The following is a 21,622-nucleotide window of genomic DNA, read 5'->3' as shown; positions in this document are numbered from 1 at the left end:
CGAACCCGCGGGCTCGGGCCATCCACTCGCCTCAGCCTCCCAAAGGCGCGGGATGACAGGCTGAGCCACCGAGCCCGGCGGTGGACTACATATTTAAAGAGCTCTTGCAAAGCAATCCTTATTCTCCCCGTTTTCTTCTGAAATATTTTTAAGTCTTTCCAAGGTCTTCCAATTGTTTTCTTATGGATCAAGAAAGTCTTTTTACATGAATATTGCATTGTTTTACACAGTATTTACTTAACTTGCGTAATTAGGATTTTAAATACAAGGGGCATAAATAGGCTTAGAAAAAACAACTTGACCAATGGGACCAGAAACAGGCAGGCTCACCAAGGCCCTGTCCCTAACCTAGCCTTGGTCACTGAAACTGATGGAGGGAGCAGAGCCAAGGGACAAGCTGGCAGGGCGATGAGGAAGGAGTTTCCTCTGTAGTCAGTCAGCTGGCTCCTGCTGGTTCTCTCAGTTAATTAATGTCATCAGCTCCTCAGCCTCCTTCACCTGCCTGCGGGGAGGCAGTGGACCGCTCTGATCTGCCCGAGATTTCCCTCCTTTCGGAAAATGGTGGAACCATGCTCTGTGCTCCAGGGCCTGACGGTGGCACTTCTTCCACTAATTAAAACTAGTTCAGCGCTTCTGAGGAAAACAACTTGGGGCTCTTGGAGACGCTTTCACCTTGGAAATTCCTTGTCATTCACTGGCGCAGGCTGAGGGGTTGATAGCAGGATGAACTTCACCTGGATAACAAGGCCTCGTGGCATTTGTAACAGAGGAGACTTTTCTGAGGAGTATGCAGTGGTGTCCTTTGAGTAGCTGAGAGATTTTTAATTCAGGTTTTCACATTTCTGGAAAATGAACGAACACCCCATCCCCCAATCACATCTAGGGTGCATTGGAATTTCTCACTTCTTAGGGGCCAGGGTAGTTAAAGGCAGTCCAGTTCCCCCAACAGGCTAATTGTGAGTCATTCCTTCCCTTCCTGACTAGGAGCAGGCAGGAGAGCTTGACTGGAGTTCTGTGAAATTCCTGCGTGGACTGCTCTTACCTCTGTCCAAGGCTTACTGCACCTCTTTTTCAGCCAATACGTTAATGCCTTTCCATTCCATCCATGCTGATATTTTTGGTTTGCCAGCCATTGACCAATCTGTCCCACTTGCTTACAAGGGGGGGGGTGGGGAGGACCCAAGAAAACTGGAATTGTTTTTTGGAGGGTGAGCCCCCTGTAGTACACTTGGTATGTGTTCCTTGGATCGAATGGTCAACAGGAGTTTTTATCTGGAAGTTTTGAGAAGGTTGTGTCACAATTTGTGGAGGAAACGCCCCACGTTGTGGCAGAAAGGTGACTGGTTCCTCCACCATGACAACGTAGCTGCCTACACATCACTGAGTGTTCAGCAGTTTTTGATCAAAAATGGCCTGACCTCTGTGCCCCAGCCTCCCTATTCACCTGATCTTGCCCTGAGAGACTTTTTTGTTTCCCTGGATGAAAAAAGTCCTCACAGGGAAACGTTTTGCCGATATGGAAGAGGTGGAACAAGAAATGGCGGAAGCACTAAAAGACATGACAATGGACGAGTTCGAAAACTGTTTTGAGCAGTGGAAAAAAGCGACTTGGTAGGTGTATTGGATCACATGGAGAATGTTTTGAAGATGACTGAAGTTTAAACATGTAAGAATGAACAGACAATTTTTTAATAAATAAATTCCGTTTTGGGGGGTCCCCCCCTCCTATGTATTCACGGGAGCCATTGATGACAGCAAAGCAGATTTTATTTTATTGACATGACCAGGAGCTTGAGTAACTTTGTGAGAAAGAAGAGTGGTGCTTTGCTCTTTGTCATCTGAGAGACACACCACAGGGCCTTGCCAGGGAAAGAGTAGGCACCCCCAGTGGGAGTGTCCCCATCCCTTTCCAGCAAGCTGTAGGTGCCTCAGACTACACAGCGGCCAGCATGTTCTTGCATCCACACCAGGAGTAAACCTTGGCATTCACAAACCGTCATTATGGGGGGCCGGGGCGGTGGGATTGACATTAGTCGAGATCTGCCTGGGGGTGAGGGGCATACCTCATCAACAAGGGTACCCGCACAATGAATATTTGTATACCTCACCCTGAATTGTACCCCACAGTTTTAAAATTAAAAAAAGAAAAATAAATAAAAACAGTCCGTTAGTCGCACAGTTTACAAAAACACCTAGAAGTTCAGTTTTTAATATAAATTTTTAAAATATAAAATAGATGAAGCTCAGCATTTGATTCTGTTCTCATCATTTCTCTTTACTCTTGGCAGTTCAATATTTCTTAGCAACAGACAGCTCAAAAAGCACAGTCCCTTAAAAGGAATCCTTCCAACAGCTGTCCATTTTTATTTTGCTTATATGAAAGGATGTTAGGGTTTGATGTCACTATCCTCAGAATCTGAATCCTTCTGTTAAATGGAGATTATCTGGGTACTAGCTGTGCCACGAATCTCATTTACAAATAGATTTTTTCCTTCAGAAGGTCTCAATGGAGTTTTATCTCATTCAACTTTGACGTTGAAGCTCAGTGTGTGAAAAGAAAAGCAGTCCAAATTCCACCGAATGTTCGTGTAATGTAAAATATAGCTTTTCAAGGATTTCCCTCACGGAAATCAGAAATCACAGGCCAATTAACACATACCAACTATTGGGTGATGTCTTCTTTTATGAATTTGTTTGATTCTGTTAATTAGTTTTATTTAGAGCTTGTTTCTCTGAACCTTCTCTGAAACAAGCATGCAGATACTTGAAGACAGTTCACTGGTTGCTCTGGCCTAAAGAGGTCTAAATATTTCAGATGCTTTCCTTACCACTGACGACATCTGGATGCTTTTAAAGGAAATACCCATTTACTCTGGGTGGAACTGTATAATTTGGATATTTGGATGAATACTTGTATTATTGATATATAGAGTAATAAAGATGTGCCCCTTGTGTCTGAATTTGTGCCTCTGCATGTTGGCATTTACACAGTGACTATAGAACTCAGCATTTATGTGAAAGGATGAATATCTATTTTAATATCTATTTCAAGTAGATGTGAAAGATATTCTTTGTGTTATGGACAGGCATTTGTCTGAGGTGAATATTCTTTATATTGACAATATTTTTAAAAGAAAGAGAAAACCATATAGCATTTCTGGAATGTACTTGCCAAGCAAATATTTTGGAAAACAGTCCAAAGGAAGATATTTAAGGCTATGATTTTAATACCAAGCTAAGGAACTGCTTGTTTGGGATTAGTTCATCAGCTAAACTCACGGATGGTGGTAATCACATCTGGTTTACCTCAAGCCATAGGAGAAGGAATGAGACTTCACAACATAACAACCATCATGAGGCTCATGTAGCATTTTTGGCTTGTAAGTATATGTGCCATGCATGGTTTTGTATTGTTTAATTTCCTAAAAAATTGAATGCCACAACTGTAGCCCTGAATTCTATAGTCCAGTTGGCTTGACGACCATAAGGGACAACTGCTCTGTCACTCGCCCCTTCTTTCTTGTGTAACCTGCGACTTTAACTGCAGGAATTAAAGATTTTTGTGGACAGGCAACAATAGTTGCTGATACCTTATGACATGACCAAGGAAAACAGGGATCTGGGTAAGGAGGTTGAGTTGTAACAGAGAGTAAGCCACCGAGGCGGAGGCTTATGCTAGTGCTGGAGTCTTGACCCTGCCCTTACACCCCCCATCACTAGCAAGGGTGGAAGGAACTGATGACTCTACAGCACAGTTGCCAGCACAATGCAGTTTCCACAAGACATACAGATCCCAAAGCTGCCTGTCGGGTTTCTCAGATTAATCTTGAAATCATCCCAGCACTTCTTACTTCCGTCATGAGATTTTCCTTGTTCTGTTGCTTGATACTCTTGCAGGTCTTATACTGCCTCTCCCTCCAGACTGATGTCTGACAATATTTTAAGAAATCAGCTGTTTAAATAATCCTGACTCATTGACTTAACCCAAGGTATAGGTTGTCTGTTCGCATCTGTGACAGATCTCCACTGATGAATAACATTTCTGAAAACGTATGTTCTCTTAGGTGTGGAAGCCTTCCATAAGTAGAACTGGCAGCCACAGCCGTACCCGCCTACCTAGCAATTTAACTTAAACAGTTTCCTCTTCCAAACACATTTTCTATTCAGGATAGAAATAATAAATATGATTTTCTCATTGCTCTAGGTATAGCCTGATGAGATATTGTTACAAGATACTTGCTATTATCAACACAACCATTATTATTATATAATATCTTCCCTGGCCTTTGAACATGAGCTCCAGATTAAAATTTTTAAATGTTAATATTTTCCAAATGTCATAGGCAAAGACTTAGCCTTGTTTATGGGAAAATAGCCAAGTGAAAAAGTCCTTGGAGACCCTGGCCATGGAGTTTGTGACTGTGTTTTCACCGGTGCATGTGGTTTCAGCATCTGCTCAGGCTAGCAACTGAACACATTTTTTGGATCTGAGCATAGATTCAACTTTAACAGAAACATTTTTTAGAAAGTCATTTTAATGGGAAAATCCTGCCCAACAAAGGAAATTCTACTTTTTGTTTTAGATCACACTCCTGAGTTGGGTGAGCAGGAAAGAAATTTGACATTGACTCTAATTCAACACAGCTGAAAATTTCTGGCCAAACATCCAGGACTATAGGTTTAGATCGTGAGGTGGGTTAAGCAAATTATATTTGAAATATTGCCTGACCGAGTTGGCGCTACTGAATCATATGCGTGTGGAGGGACAGCAGGGAAGATTGTAGGGCTTTTTCTGAGGCCAATAAAGACACGTGTGTGTGGCAGTCCTGTGGAGGGCACGCTGGACCCCATGGCTGCCCCAGCGGCAGGAGAGTTATCCCAGACAAAGCTGCCCTTGGCTGCACCGAGGCATTCAGAAAGGTTCTTCTTGCTGGTTTTCCTACCTGGTTGTTCACACCCCAGCAAGAAGATCTTTTGGATGGTACAGTCTGAGAAACAGCAGAGTTTCTTCAAGTCCTGGTAAGACAGAGGAGTCTCCATTTATTGCTTCAACAAGCATTTACTGAGCACCTCTTAGGAGCCAGACAGGGTATTAGTCACTGGGGACACAGGGCTAGCAGGACACCATTGTGTCATCTTCTAGTGGGGAGACAGGCAGTTATACAAGCAGGGAGGAACTCCTCTAACCAGAGGTAGGAGATTCAGGATTGAAGTGTTTCCGGAAGGAGTGGACTCTGCAGGGTTTTGAAGAGAGGAAGTGTTAGCTAGGCATGGAAGGGAAAGAACTCAGCGATCAGGCCATTTACCGGTTGCAGCGCCTTTTCATTCTGACCCACGGGGGGAAATAGTTATTCCTAGGGCTAAATGATGAGATGGATGCTTAGAAAGGAAAAACAATAATCTGAATTGCTGAAGAGACTGCCTGACAGGACAAATTACTGGAGAGTCTTCAAAGACACTTTGAAATGCCAAACAACCTGTACTTTAAATTATCCGTTCAGAATTGCAAATCCTGCAAAACCCCATTTCAGCTAGGAATCCCAGTGGCTTTGTAGTGGGTAGTATTTTTAATGATCAAGTATCAGTCATGTAGGTTTTCTTTTTCTGCCACCTTTCATTTGAAAGTACAAATGGAAGCAGAAGTTACAGTTGCACACCAAGAGGTACCCCGTGTGTAAACTGGTGGGTGTGGTTCAGAATACGTTCACTTGGAAACCACCAAGGGGATGGGAGAGATCAGATCAGATGCCCACATTCTTATTTGGAAAGGAGAAACTCTTACTTAGGTCTTTCCCCAGTGCTTGCCTGCTTTTCTCTGCTTACCGCCTGAAATTTTATGGATGCGTGGTTCCATATGTGTTGCTCCAAGCTCACCATTGCACGCCGAGCTGTTGTTGTGATCATCATTGCCACCTCCAGGCTATATGTATCTGAGTCCTAGATGGAGCATTCCCCTTTAAGAAGACTGAGTCCCCAGGAATTGAGACCGACTTTGCAGAGCTCTGAGGGTGCAAAGGAAGAGACACTGTCTTCTGGTGCTGTTTGCCTCTTTGATTTCTTTCCATCTGCGCCTTGCCCATGTCACAGTCTCTTTGAGCCTCTTTTCTTCAGTGTAAAAGAAGGCGTTGAACTAGATGGTTCCTAAGATTCTTACCAGCTTCAGCGCTCTCTGCTTCAGGAATTAAGACCCTGAGGGAAGACTCATGGTGTTCTTAGCACCCCTGCCTGAGGCGGCCCTTTGTAAATGTTTGCGTTTGCTGTCCTGGGAAACAAGATGGAGGTTGTTATTAGGAAGCCCCCTTTCTCCAGCAATTATAACCCAAGACGGGGCTTCCTGTGCAACACACCTGACTTCCTGTTCACTATTTTGGCTTAGCCAGAAACATCCAGGCTTCCAAAGTTTTATTGAAGTTCAACTCCTTTGAAAGGAAGTTTCTTTTATTTCAAAACAAACAAAATCCCTTCATTTGTTTTTAACTTTCTAGGAAATCTTAGCAGATAAAACAAATACAATTAGAAACTGGGGTAGGACTAACAGTAAAGAGCTTTATCCTCCTACCAGGGATCTCTGCAGGGTAAAGCCTAAAGCCCACTAGCTTGAGAGAACCTATTTGAGCAAGGTGCTCTCAAAGCAAGGGAGAAACCAGAGGCAGTGCACCATGCTTGATGCTTCCTGCACTGTGCTGTCCTGTGTGGCTCTAACTTATAAATGCTCACGTACCAGGAAGACATGACCATTTTAAGTAGGGGAGCAATTTTGTTCTCCACTCTAGGCAGTGGGTGGGCCTCAAGGCCAGTGTGAGAATCCAGGAGAAAGAAATCTGTTTATCTCTTACCTTTCTCCCTCTCCACTGTGAGCACCTTGCTGTGCTGAGTGTTCACTAAAGAAAGAGCCATTTCTCCCACAGCTGGAAGAAGGTGAGGCCCTTTGGGTCTTATTGCAGGCAGACACTGTCGGATGTCTTCCTGAGGAGTTTTCTAGGAAATTTTGACTATACATGGTTTGCACATGTGCACACACCCCCCACCTCAAAATATATGCCTTCATTGTTGTATTGCTTGCACACTGAGCCAGGTGACAGAGATCTGGGGACCACTAACCAGCAGCGGTGGCCACTCAGAGAAACGTCTGTTTTGTACTTCCCAGATTCATGGCCATAGTTTTCAACATGGCTGGGAGCTCCTCTCCCTGAAACAAGCCTGGGCATTAATATTTCAATAAGCTTCAAAGGTCTAGTCAGTCATTGTAATCACTCCTTGAGTAGGGACCCATGAGTATGCACTTCCTGGTATCATTTCGCAACAGTCCTGACCGTACATGGTCTGTGTCGAGAATATCCTGGGTAGCTCACTGTTCTAGCTAGTGTTGCTACATAACAAATCAAATTTAGTGATTTAAAATAACCATGTATGATATTCACGGATCTGTAGGTCAGGAGTTGGAATGGGGCCCAGTGGGGGAGCTCTCCCTGCACCACAATGTCCGGGTATAGCTGGATGACTTGAAGACGGAGATTGGGATCATCTGATGGTTCAGTCCCTCCCCTGTCTGGCTGTTGACTGGGACTTTAACTGGAGCTCTCAAACATCTACCCGCACAGCCTATCCATATGGCTTGGGCTTCCTCACGTGTGGAGGCTGGGTTCCAGGGCGAGTGATCTGAGAAGACACGTCACCTTTGATGACCTGGCTTTGTAAGTCGGGCAGTGTCCCCTTAGCTGTGTTCTGCTTCTTGAAGAAACCTCAAGGGCCATCCAGCTTCAAGGAAGAAATAATAAACTCTGTCTCCTGACAGTAGAGAGGCAATGTTCTGGAAGAATGTGTTGCTGTGGCCACACGTGCACTCTGTCATACCCAGGCACAGGGTGGAAATGGACAAGGGAGCTCTGCCCACCACCTGCTTTAAGGGCTAACAGGCAGGACCAGGGCAGCCTTTTATAGTGGATACCCATGGCTCTGATTCTGTTCTGTTCATCTGGATAGATAGGATTCCTTTGGACAGAACAGAATTTTTCATCAAATTGATAGAAATATGTAAATCTGCCATCTCATCAGCTGTCAATTCTCAATTTAGGTCTAAACTAATTCTGTTCCTGAGATTCCAAGTGAGAGTATTATAGCAATAAATCCCTCAAATAACACTCACTTGGGTCATATTCAGTATTCGCTCAGTTCAGGATCAGAGTGTCAGGCCAACACATAGTGGTTTGTGCTGGAGTCAGAAAGAGATTTTGTAACTTGTGCCTTGGAAAAGTAGCCCTGCAAGAAGATGCTAGTTGGAACTTCTGTTACTAGACTAGGTCCTTGAGCTCTCTGAGTTTGTTTCCTTATGCCACTTTGTGTTTTTTCAATCTTTAAAAAAACTAAAGATTACTTTCTCATTATGGTTTGAATTAGTGTTTTTCATAATTTTTTTCATATTATATTTTAGAGATGTGGAAAATTCAGGAGATACAAAGAAGAAAAGAAAAATATTCAATAATACTGCTCCTCAAAATAATAATTGTAAATATTTTAGTGCTTTGCTTATTTGAGTATTTTCTCATCACGAGGGTCTTGCATGAAAAATGATTTCTAATGTTTTAACACAAATCTAATGTTCCAGAATTCGTTTTAACCATTCCCTTTATTGCGAGGCAGTTCTTTTCTCTTTCTCATACTTTTAATGCCACTATCTTTGCATGATTAAGATATTATGTTTCTATTTGATATATATATATATATATATATATATATATGATAGGCCTTTTTCTGTGCTTACTGCAAGGACTTCATAAAAATTATTTCAATTTTAATAGATAATTTTTTGATAGATTCCAGGAAGCAAAATTGTTAGGTCATAGAATATGAGCAATTTAAAGTGCTTGTTACATGGTCTGAAATTGCTTTCTAAAATTTACACTATCGCTGTCAATCTGCACATAATTTAAAAAGGAAAACAGGCAAGGATTATATATTTGGGGGGAAATGTAAAGCTATATTTTAAATTTATTTTGTTCAGCTTTGATTTCATATTTGCTGTAGTTTTAAGATGAAGATTGAGTCATTTGATTTTGTTTAAGAGTATCTTAAATTCCTAGGTTTCCTGTTCTGAGTCTATGCTTTTTCTCTCTTTAAGTGTGTTCTGTCATATATATTTTTCCGCTAACACTGTGCTTTTCTCTTTTGTGTGTGACTTGTGGTTTCACAACTGTCAATCATTTCGCTCCAGATGTTCTTTTTCTTAGTGTCTAACTTATTTCATGTGTGACTGTGGAATTACTCATTGTCCATTGTCTACACTTGTATATAATCTGTCCACCCTTAATTACACATCTTTGAATGATAGTGTTATTACTTTTATGATCAGTAAAATGTATATATCTGTGATTTTTATATATTTGCTGTCTCCTCATTACAGCCATGGTCAATTTTGAGCAAACCTTTTTGGGTGCTTCACATTAACGTTCACTTAATTTTGTCTGTATGTTCTCCAAATTATACGTGATTATCTATGCACACACACACACACATATACATATATCTATATACACACACAAATATATATACATTCACTTGTCCTACACTAGACTCCTTCAATATTTATACTAGTTATTGATAGTGTCCATTAGCATTGTTTTATTCTAATATCATTGCCCACTTGGGATACACACTTCAAAGTGTTCTGGAGCTAATATATCAAATGTCAAAAAGCATACTTGTATTTAATTGTTATCCATAGGCTTGATTGTAATATTATATAATGCATGATCTCCAAGGACTTTTTAACAGTAAATAGTACCATACCAGGACATTTTGTTGTTATTGTTGCTTATTAATTACAGCGTTCATAGTAGCCCTCCAGTGTAATCTAAACACTTATTCTTTCCCATATGCAAAATTATTTTTAGTATAGCTGCAAAGTTTTTCACTATTAGTTGGGAAAATATGACCTTTATGTTTGCTTGACTTTTAATTCTGAGCTCGTTTCTTGCTTTTTCTCCCTTTTATTCTAAGATTCCCTTTTTCTGTCCTCATTCATTTTCTCGACCTTGTTTATTCTTTTCTTCTACTAATCTGTGACTTTCTATGTGGCTGGCATTCGACTTGGGACCCCAAGATGAAAGAGTAAGCCCTGGTCCTTGCCCCCAGGGAGTTGACAGGACAGAGGTCCTTTTCCTTGAGAGGACAGAGTACATAGATCTACAAGGTGGAATTATTATTTGGGGGCTGTGAAGGAAAATCTGGGTCTCAGAGGACAATGAAGGAGGTTTGTGGGCAGGAAGAGCTGTGTGAGGGAAGGTGATGGTGTTAGCCCAGCTGGCAAAGGTCAGGGTGCATTTAGGAGAGGAAAGTGGATTCAGCTCAACTGTGAGTCTCGGGCCAGGTCATACAAGGGCAGAGTATGGACTCTGCTCTGTGGTGGTTTTGTGCAGCAAAGTCACGCCAAGAGGGAACTTTTTTGGCTCAGGTGTGGGGCACACACTTGAGGGGGAAACGTTAGAGGAGAAGACGGTTCCAAGACTCAACTGTTCATCAAACCAGGCAATTCCACGTGCCAGATACTATGTCAAGAGCTATGGACCCAGGAGCTAGCAAGATATCATCTTTCTGCTTTTACAAGGTTTACGTGCCTGTGTATGACAGCAGCTGTTTATACAATAAACACCTCATGGCATTTAAAGTCTTCCTAATATTCTAGCTTTCAGGAACTGTGGCCAGCAAGTAATCGAATGTTAATGCCAGGTTAGTTTCCTGTGCCCTTAAAGGAATATCCTTTTTTTCTTACAGGTCAGCCCGGTTGCCACTGTGATCGCCCTTCTTTTCTTAGAATTCCTATTAAATTGTGGGTCTTTCCATGGGTGCAGCTGGAAGATTCAGGGTTTCCCCTTTGACAAATCCACTTTGGAAGTTGGTGTTCTGGAAGCAGCCCTTTGGAATGACCAGATAAGGGAGGTAACCTGCGGAGCCGTGTAGACTCAGCTTATCATTTGAATAATGACTATCTTGAAATCAGTTCAAGTCTTCTCAAGAATAATCTCCAGGGATGGCCAAAGCTCTGACATGATTCCAAATTAGGTGCAGAAGCTGGAAGAACTTTTCCAGGAAATCTTTCCTTTGTGTACTGTCTGCGTTTATGGCCCTGAAAACATCTATAGCTTACAAATGATCTTTTTCCTTTTTGTCTCCGGCCAGGAATCTTACATCCTCTCTGCAGAACTTGGAGAAAAATGTGAAGCCATAGGCCAGAGGTTATTGTACTTGGAAGATCAACTTCACATGGCAATCCATAATCATGATGAAGATCTCATTCATATCCTTTTCATCTTGCAGATTAAGCACCTGTGAGGTTATTTTGTAAAACAGAGTCTTTTAAAAATACAGTTTTTCCATGCCTTGGCAGATGGAAACAAGTAGATGCTTCTGTTATTTATAGTGCACCACACCTCAGATCTCTGAGATGATCAAGTACGCAATGTTTTCTCTCTAGATTTTGGGAAGCAATTCAGTATTTTGATTATTAAACCCAACTGCCAAAAATAAGCCTTGAATTTCAGACATGCATACAATGAGGTCAACGCAAAATGCAGTTTTCAGTGGGTGTAAAGCTAGTTCCGTGTGACCCTGGCGAAAGAAAACATTTGACTGTCTCCGTTTTCTAGGGTTTTTTTTAAACCCATCTTCAAATTTCTTTATTAAACAATTCTTCCTAGTCATGGACAGTAGAGTATCAAAACAAACAGGACTTTGGATATTGCTTTTGAATATCTAACCATGTACACAAGGTTGAACTTAATCTAGTCCTTTCTGAGTCCTAACAATAGGATTTTCTTGCACCAAACTCAATACCCTCAGAGTTGCACCTACAAACACCTTCATCAGAACTAGCTGCCATTGGGCATGGCAGCATGCTGACATGATGGCTTAGATGTGTGTCTGTATGAAGCACCCTAACCTATGTTGATCTGTGAATGCTCTGATTAGTTCTGTTCAGAGCAAATGGAGGGGTACACAGATGGATGAAGAGATGTGCAGCTTATCCTCTTTCTTTTTAGTTATTTAATCACAAGTTGACCCTTGAGCTAACAACACTTTCCTGTTCGTTCATTCTTTCTATTCAGTAGTATGACTTTTATTAGATGTGTTTGTGGGAAAGGGATCTGTTTTGGTCTTTGCTTCCCACTGCATCTTACCTTTTAGAATTCCATTTCTTGCCATGCTTTATGTGTATGTGTGTGTGTGTGTGTGTGTGTGTGTGTGTGTGTGTGTGTGTGTGTGTGTGTGTGTAAGTAGTTTTGAATGGTCAAGGCTTAATCTTAATCACATTCAGATCTGAACTGTATTCAGGTCTACACTTTAATGATGGATTCGACGCTATGTTTTCTTCCTTGTTATAACTTTAAATCTCTGACCTTGCATATTAAACTAAGCAAGGAACTTCTTTAACTTTGTCAGCAATAATTTTCATATTGCTCAAGGAAGATTTTTAAAAGATTTTTAAAAGATTTTTAAAAATTATGTTCTTCATAATTTCCTACTTTTAACAGGACTAGTATTTAAGCTATTATTAGAAAGTTTCACTGAGTAGAAAGATGGCATTTTTGGTTATTCTGTGTTCATGGAGCCACACAGCTTGGACACATCTAAGGGGACATGGTCTCCAGCACATGAACCAGTGACAAAGCATAAACAAGCAACTCATGGAGAGCCAAGAAGTCCTGGCCCAGCCAGCAAGGGGGCAGCTTCTGGTAGCATGTACCTCGGGCTTTGTGGGGTCGGGTAGCAGTTCTGAGATCTGCAGTCAGGGTCTGTGGTATTTTCTTGTGTGAAATTTTATAAAAAGGTTAGTTGGATTCTAGGGAATTGGGTCTTCTTATTGGGTGGAGAGGCAGGGAAGGAGGCTGAGAAGAGAGTAATCAAGCAGTGTTTAAACAAGACCCTTTTAGTTTTTCCACAGCTGATGCAAACCAGATCCAGTGGTGGCGGGATCACGGACAAGTGATGAAGCCTCTTTAAGCATTAGGGTCCTCATCTGGAACGTCAGGATAATAACACACACCTCTGAGGTTTTTATGGGGTAAAATGAGCCTACATTCACAGCATTTACTTAGCTTCATCACGCAGTTCACATAGTTAGTGCTTGGTTTTCAGTAGAAGAATATGTTTCCCAAGTTCGTTTGTCTCACAGTTCTCAATATCTTTGTCACAAGCTCAAACAACATCTTACTTGAACCTAAGAGGTTTCCAGGTAGGTTGATTCAATATTTTATAATAAATGCTTGAAGGAATCAATCAGCAATCCCAAAATGGCTTATATGAAGAATAATGTACAGTAATTCTTTTTTTTTTTTTTTTTGAGTTGGAGTCGCACTCCGTCACCCAGGCTGGAGTGCTCATGGCCACCCCAGCACTGACCTGCTGGGCTCTGGTGATCCTTTCATTTCAGCCTTCAAAGTAGCCAGAACTACGGGCACGTGCTACCACGTGTGCCTACTTTTTTGATTTATTATAGTATTGAGGTCTCGTCAAGTTGCCCAGGCTGGTCATGAATTTGTACAGCAATTCTAATGAAGCTTCTATAAATAGATAGAGATTATTGTTCTTACTCGACAGTTGAGAAAACTGAGGCTTAGGAATTACTTGACTAGTCCAAAGTCACATCTAATAAGTGGCAGAACCTTCTAGCCACAAGCCCTGTTGTCCTACGTGGCCCCTCAGGAGGTGGCCTTGCCTATAAGTATATGGACAGGTCTGTTTGGTGGAACAGACCATTACTTTAAAATTTTAAGCTATAGTAAAAGTATTGTGTTGAAGTTACATTTTCTGAGAATTCTGCTGATCCTTGCTGCAATAAGTGGAGACATGCTGAGAAAACATCAAACCAGGGAAACATGGGTTTAGGTACTGAGGTCCACTCCCTTCCTCCCTCTCATAAAATCTACACCGCAATATGGATTTCAACCCAGGCTTTCCTCTGAAGCCCAGGCTTTGTTCTGCATCACTGATTGGGAATAAATACACAGAAGGTATCTTTGAACTCATACAAAGCAGCACTTAGATTTGAGTGGAACATTATGCCCTAAGATAGAAAGACATGTTTACAAGGCTCTGCAAAGGTTCTCCTACACAAACAAAAGTGTTTTTTCAAATTAGAACTTATCTAGAGATTCAAAGAGGCTGCCAGAATCCTCCAGCCAACTCTGACTGGTTTGTGTTTCATTTTGGATCAAAGATAACAATGCTGAGTATGGTTAAAAGAAACAGCTTGCTGTCAACAGTACGGAAGAATTGCACAGTGAGTGCAATATTTCGTTTGATGCCATTAAACATGCCTGCCAGAGCCTACTGTGCTTTCGAGGTAGAGGCTACCTTGGAGCCTACATTGGGACGCAATTAGCATAGGTCCACAATGGACATCTGTGTCTGGAATGTTCAAGCCCGGATGATATGATGGATGCTTGTTCTTCGTGAGGAGGGCACTGAGCTTTTTACATAAGCCAGGGCATACATCAGCACTGTTAGTGTGACATCAGCACAGGCTAGTGATAGGTTGTGGAACTGAGCGTCCAAACAGGTCCTCGTGGCATCCAGACTTAATGTCTGAGTTACGGGTGGCTTGCTGGGCGCCTCCTACTTTTACCAAGAAGACACTGGGTTGTCAAATCCGTGGAGCGGGAGAGAACAGCCCATGTCTCTTCATCATCCTGACAGGCTCTCTAAATTACATGTAGCATGACCAAATAACAACACAAATCTGTCAGCTACTGCAGCGGTGAGTATCTGAAAACAGTCTGCACCGTTAATTGGGAAAGCTGGAGGCAGAGAGGTGGCTCAGGCGTGGCATCTGGGGAGAGGACAGGAGGTGTGACTTCACAGCCAGTCAAACCAAGATTTCCAGGAGCATTATTATGAAGCTGTAGTACAATTTCACAGTCATTTTGGGACCTAATGAGCAGTTATGTTTTGAAAAACATTTTGAATGTGTGTAATGCCTCCTCCGTGTTCAAAATGCTGTCGCCAAAACCTTCTGGGTTAGGTGGATTTTTAAGCAAAGATTTTCTCCTTTTTTCCTCCTTCAGCATCAACAACACATTTTCAAGGGAAAAGACATGCACCTGGGATTTACGCATTTTTGGCATATTCTAAAGCCCCCAGGGCAGTCCTGCCTGCCTCTGAGTCATAGATGAGATGGAGACAGACTGATTCTGTTTGTGGTTGTATTTTCATCCATGTCCCGGAAGCCCTTGTGGAATTCTGTTCTCTCTGCTTATTTGAAATGCTTGGCGCCCAATTGATTAGTTTTGGTGTGCTTGATGGCATGCAAATATTCTAAATACATTCAGGCTCATGCCCCAACCCTACAGCTTCATGAAGACTCTTGCTGGGTTCGGTTTTCAAGTTTGTAGCTTGAGCAGACAAAGGCAGCAAGAGTTTTGGGAGATTGCTCTGCCTCCTTGGACATATTTTCCACTTTTGTAACTGAGGAACTGGAAGAAGGACCATGAGGATCATGGAGCTCCACTGATGTAGTTTATGGATAAGAAAATTGAGAGCCTAAGAGGTTGTGTTTAAAGAATTGAGTATGCTGGACTGACACTGATATGTTGGCCATGGCTCTTCCCTTTGGCTCTGTTAGGCTTTGGGATGGGAAGAGGAAGAGCTGGACCCCCATGGTGGGAGGTGAAGGTGTAGACACTGGCTTAGCACAGCATGGTCTTGGCATGACACAGGCAACACAGAAGGTTCCCCCATGCAAGCATCAAATCTTTCCAATCAGGCCTTGGGTGTAGGCAAGTTGTCTTTGCTCTTAAGTGACTGTGAACCTTGCTTTTGGATTTTCATGAAGGTAAATTCTCCAGTATATAGGCTGTGGTGGCTGCAGAGGAGAATGTTGGTAAGAAGAGATAATGCAGTGAGGTTCCAAAGCATGTACAGGTTGAGTATCCCTTGTCTGAAATGCTTGGTACAGAAGTGTTTTGGATTTTGGATTTTTTCCGATTGTGGAATGTTTGCATTATGTTTATCAATGGAGCATTCAGAATCAGAAATTCAAAATTCAAATGCTCCAATGAGTATTTATTTTGAATGTCATGTTGGTGTTGAAAAAGTTTCAGATTTTGAAGCATTTCGGACTTCAGATTTTCAGATTTGGGATATTCAACCTGTACTATTGTTTCTTTTTGAATCAAATGAGGTCAGATGAACTAAAGACCTGCTTTTGTCTAAGCCATCAAAAATAATCACTTGGAAACTTCATTGACAGTAAAACACTCAATTGTTTTTAAAAGAAAAAGACCCCATTGAAAGATTTGCAGCATCTTTTGCAAAGGACTGCCCTGAATGACGATATTGCCTTGCCACTATATTTCAGGATGCGTGTGTTTTTCTGTCTCACTTCTTTACTAATTGCAAACATAGACATTTTAACAAGTTATGCACTTGCCTAATACGTGGGTAGTCTATCTCAAGGAGGTAAAGAATGGTCTTGGGTTCCAAAGATGTTTTAAAGATGCTAGAATATGACATTATTATAATGAATCTACTGATTTTCTTAGATACCACAGATACCTGGAAGCGTATCTGTTATGGGGGACAAATATTTAGCTACTCAGGTCCCTGAGACACAGACATCATAAGAATTATTGAGCTCCTTTGAGTCCTATTCTTGCACCTCTTAGACATAGTAAGCAACTCTATTCTTTAACTTCGTCTCTCTTTTTTGTGGTTTCTCTCTTACTCCAGTCCTGGAATTTTTCGTTATTCAGCCTTGTGACAAAAATCAAGGTCAAAGAGTCAACGGGCTTTAACCATGAGCTTATTAGATTAGCCATCAGAATATCTGATTCTAGCTCTGCTTTCCTACTTAGCCTTAAGACCGTGGTTAGATGTATCAGATGCGATCGTTTATTATTTTTTCTGTAGGTCAGTGAGAAAATGTTGTAAAAATGTATTTTTGAAATACATGGTACAATGTGAACTTCAGACTCAAGCCAATCTCCTACTCGGCATCTCCTCTTGGTGACTAGCTTCTCCTGTTTACCATGTCCAAGACCCCATCCCCTTCCCAAACAGAAACAGATCACACATTCCTAGTCTTCTTCTCAATAAACTGCAGGTATATTCTTTTCAGTTACTTGCTTTGATAAAAAAAATCAAGGAGTCATTCTTGACGCCTTTCCCATCCTTCGTATCTCATATCCAGTCTACAACCACATGTTGTTGGCTGTGTCTTCAGAACACATCCAGATTCTGGCCGCCTCTCTCTCACCTCACCCTGTCCAAGCTGTGATCGTTTCCTGCTGAGTGATGGCAGTAGACTCCTACCTGGTCTTTCTGGGCTTCTGCCCCTGGCCGCTTTAATCCACTCTCAGCACAGTAGCCAGAGTGATGATGTCACTCCTCTGCTCTGGGTTTTCCCACAGCTCCCATCTCACTTCAAACACTTATCACTGCCGGACACTCTATCTACATGTCTGCGTGTGTTTTTTGGCTGCACTCACAGGCATTTAAACTCCACGATGGCAGTGACTTTGGTTCCCTCCTATACTGCTGAGTCCATGACTTTCTTAACACACAGTAGGAGTTCAAGAAATGTTTGCATAGTTGCATGAGTAAACTAAAGAAGGAGGATCTCTATCTGCACTTTCATTTCTCCCTGTTGCTTAGTGGGGAAATGTTTCAAGTGGTTTCTTTTGCAAACATATGGATTTAAATACGAATATAATGTATGTCTCTTGTGATATCACAGAAGTATGGAAAATTTTTAAAATTGTGTTTCCCTCCAGGTGCCACTACCTCTGGGTCACTGCTATATCCTTCTAAAACATGTCTCTGTAGTTTTTGTTTGCAAAATCAGGATCATGCCATACAAATTGTTCTGCAGTTTACTTTTCCCCCCGACTCTGCAATTTGTCCTGGTCAGTCTTCTGTTTCAGTACACTCAAAATGTTTTGGAAGTCATATTTTATAAGGGTTATGCAGGCAGTTTGGTGAGAGAGAAGTATTTCATAAATAAAAACATGATTTTAATTATCCAGGATTATTGCTCCGTAGGCTCATTAAATGAAGTTTGCAGGATTTCTGATGCCTAGCCCTGCTTACAGCCTAAGGTGCTCGTTACATCTGCTATATTAGGGAAATAAACCTGAAGTCTCATGGTGCCTCACAAAAGACATTATGTGCTCACAAGAAAAAATATTTCTTTGAACCCTAAGCTGTAAAGAAGGTATGAGATTCTATATTTTACAAGTGGGACAATTAGGCATTGAATGATTTGCTTAGCTTTCCATAGCTGGGGAGTTGTATCTCCAAATCTGGGTTTCCTGACTCCTCTGTGAGTTAGTAGATATTGTTATAGGAGGGGCTGATGTGTTAGTTGTATAACTTCATCTCTCCCTTTTGTACTTTCTATCCACTCTTTTTATTATATTTTTTAACATTTCAGTTTGTTCTGCCAGTTTTATGAGTTTTTTAAGAAGATCACATTTCGGTTCAGTTTGTCTCTCTAAAAATCTTTGTCATCATTTAGCACGTTACAAATAGCAGCATGTAGTCCCAGGCTGCATATCAAAGGTAATTAAATCTCAGGAGTTTGTCAGGATTCATAAACTGCTTAAGCTCTATGCTTGCTCTTTATAAATGTAGCATAACTTTGTGATTAAATTCCTGCTTGGTATTCGGTTTGGGACCACTTATGCTTTTGCTTGTATAAAGTCATATGTGTTTTCACTGAAGATTAGCAGAGCTATCCAAAGAAATAGAGGCAAACTAAGCCTCTGAAAAAAGTTAAAAAGAGGCAAATATTGGGTTCTCTCCTCCCTTACATCCCCTCCACACAGTCTTCATTTTCTTCAAGTTCATGTGCAAGGAGGGAACCATCACAGTAAATGTATATACATCACACAAATGATGGTGTCTGGTGAAACTTCAAGAGGGTGAAAAACTGCCAAAACTTTTTGGGGTGGGTCAGCATTTCTGTGACGGAGAGGCTCATTTGCATAATTCCCAGAGCCTTCTGGAGTTCCTTGTCCAAAAAAGAAAGGGAACGCTTTCCACAGTCATCACCTAAGAGTGTCTCTCTTGACATTGTATTGGCATTGAATGTTGGGAAAACAACATTGTAGCATAGGTGGTCTATGAGCAGTCAGATCTCTGCACGTACCCTTTCCCAGGGCTCTTTGCCCCTCCCTCTCTAATCTAGTAATATTGGAGTGGTCTGGCACACTTCACCTTATTTAAGTGCTGTCCACCTATTCCTGCTTTCCCCCTGGGTCCCTATTAGATGAGGTTGAACATGTAAGCTTGCTAAGCCTCTCTCTCACTTTGTATTTACCCTTGGTATGTTCTGACTGCAGGTACAAAGGGAAAGGGAAGAGGGATCTGGTGGTGTATGGACAGAAAAATCATTGTTGGTTAAACATTCCCCTGTGTGAGCACCTGGTAGACAGCCCATGTGTTCAGAGAATGACAGCCTTATCTATTCCATATTACCATTTTCTACGTTCTCTGAGATTGTATTTTCTCTCTTTCTTTCTTTGTGTTTTTGAATTGGAGTCTCACTCTGTCACCCAGGCTGGAGTGCACTGGCATGCTCACATCCACTGCAGCCTCGAGCTGCTGGTCTTAGGCAATCCTTCTGCCTCAGTCTTCCAAGTAGCTGGAACCCCAGGCGTGTGCCACCATTCCTGGCTACTTTTTTTTGTTTTTTTTTGTAGAGACGAGGTCTTGCCAAGTTGTCCAAGCTGGTCTCTAACCCCCCGGCTCAGGCAGTCCTCTTGCCTCTGCCTCCCAAAGTGCTGGGATTACAGGCATGAACCACTGTGCCTGGCTTGAGATTATATTTTCTGTGTGAGAAATAACTTCACAGGTTAGAAAACTAAGAACCCAATAGTTCTTAGGAAAATCCAACCAACCAACTCAAAAAGGCAAACTCTCTGCGCTTCTTCAAATCTTGTAGCCTGCTTAGTACCTAGAAATATACTAACAGATGATAGCAGGTTAGAGCCTGGGGGTGGGGGGGGCAAGGAGGGAGGGCGTTAAGTCATTGTTTCATGAGAAAACTGAGGGTCAAAGTGTTTTGCACAAAGTGACAAGGTTGGTGAATGGTGATCAGGGAGCATAATTCGTGACTCCGAGCCTGGTTCCACATGCCTCTCCAGACTTATAGTGGACCCAAATCCTGGATTTCTCGAGGAGGTTTTGATTTCAAGCATTCTGCTCTTTCCGCTGTCAGAGGACTTGCATCTGATGGTGGCTGCGCCCCAGCTTGGGGCTTAGTAGGAATCACAGTCACACGAACCATATATCATTGAGCATCTAAGGTGGCCATCTGTCTCATCTGAGAGCTGACTCTTCCTTGTCCTTTTCGAGACCTTACTTGAGAGAGTTAATACCACAGGCCTCATAGAAACTGCTGTCATTCTTAAAAGAAGTGTAAGATTTGTATTAATCTTTAATCCCTACAATTTGGAAGAATTTGAAACTGCAATTAGACGACAGTGGCCATCTGCTTCCAACAGGCTGGCTTGCTCTTATTAGATCCCTCAGAGGCCGCCGAGGGCCGCCATCACCTTCAGATGTGTTCCTTAACAACCTGCCCACAGTCTCTCAAGAGAGAGCTCCAGATGGTGAAGGAAACTCTGCAGGCCATGATCTTGCAGCTACAGCCAGCGAAGGAGGAGGGAGAGGGAGAGACTGCAGCTTCCTGTGTGACAGCTGGTGTCCGGGAAGCGCAAGCCTGAGGAGGGAGGGGATGGCGGAAGATGGGTCACCGCGTCACCACTGTGGACTCAGGGCTGCTGTTCCCTTTCCCTGCGTGATGGTGCGCCTGAATCGGGTATGGAGGTGCATGGCCTTGAGGTCTTCCAGCAGAAAGGGGGTCTGTGTTCATTTTCGTGAGGCTGAGGCTGAGGCTGAGCAGTCTGCCAATGGGTATATGGGCAGGGAGAAAATTCGCTAGATTTCCTCTTAAATGTCTCTCAGGGATTTCTTTACCCCGTCGTTGGTGGGAGTGGCCCGCACAGGACTTGAACGTCCTTTTATCTCAGCCCCCATTAGAGAGAAATTGGGGTTAGTTCTTCTGGGAAAAACATGTCTTTTTCCTATACCATTTTGCTTTCTACTGCAACTAAAATTTCTGGATTAAAAAACCTATAAAAAGGAGACCAAGCACAAGGCTGTCACCCTACTTGTCACACTTTCATACAGGTACACGATCCGAGAGAGCTAATTAACCCCAGAGTCTAGAATTCACAGCTTTTTACCTTACTTCTCTTGTGATCTCATATTATCTCAGAAAAACGAAGTGCAACTTCCAAAAGATATTCGGACAAGGAGACATTCTGTGATGTGCAGCCTTTCGATTTTCCTTTTTTGACAATGACTGCATCTATAGGCAAAATCCCTGAGAGTCTTTGTTTCATCAGGACATTTGGAAATTCACTTATCGTGAGGGCACGGACAGACCAGGAGAACCTGTGTAAAACTTTTGAGCCTTTCCTGGTTTCCTATGGAACCTGTTTCACTCAGTACCAGGTAGTGTAGCACTCAGTAAAGCACTGCAGTATCCAGTACCACAGTACAGTACTCAGCAACACAGTGCAGCACTCAGTATTGCAGTGCAGTACTCAATAAAGTCGTGTAG

General features: G+C 42.1%; 1 protein-coding gene across 1 annotated transcript in view; it reads left to right on the top strand.

The window, feature by feature from the left end:
* Nucleotides 1-20,887, top strand: part of LOC103268572 (disrupted in schizophrenia 1 protein-like) — a 250,557-nt gene extending 229,670 nt beyond the window's left edge. Inside the window, exons 9-10 of the mRNA XM_021716617.1 lie at nt 11,176-11,293; nt 20,581-20,887. Coding sequence (XP_021572292.1) covers nt 11,176-11,293; nt 20,581-20,720 — 258 coding nt within the window. The 3' untranslated portion in view covers nt 20,721-20,887. The remainder of the gene's footprint in view (nt 1-11,175; nt 11,294-20,580) is intronic.
* Nucleotides 20,888-21,622: the final 735 nt, after the last annotated feature.

The sequence above is a fragment of the Carlito syrichta genome, unplaced genomic scaffold (genome assembly GCF_000164805.1).
Source record: "Carlito syrichta isolate Samal-C Ts95f unplaced genomic scaffold, Tarsius_syrichta-2.0.1 Scaffold308849, whole genome shotgun sequence".
Taxonomy (NCBI): Eukaryota; Metazoa; Chordata; class Mammalia; order Primates; family Tarsiidae; genus Carlito; species Carlito syrichta.
Note: the sequence above shows the minus strand (reverse complement) of the source record. Positions and strands in the feature narration are given on the sequence as shown.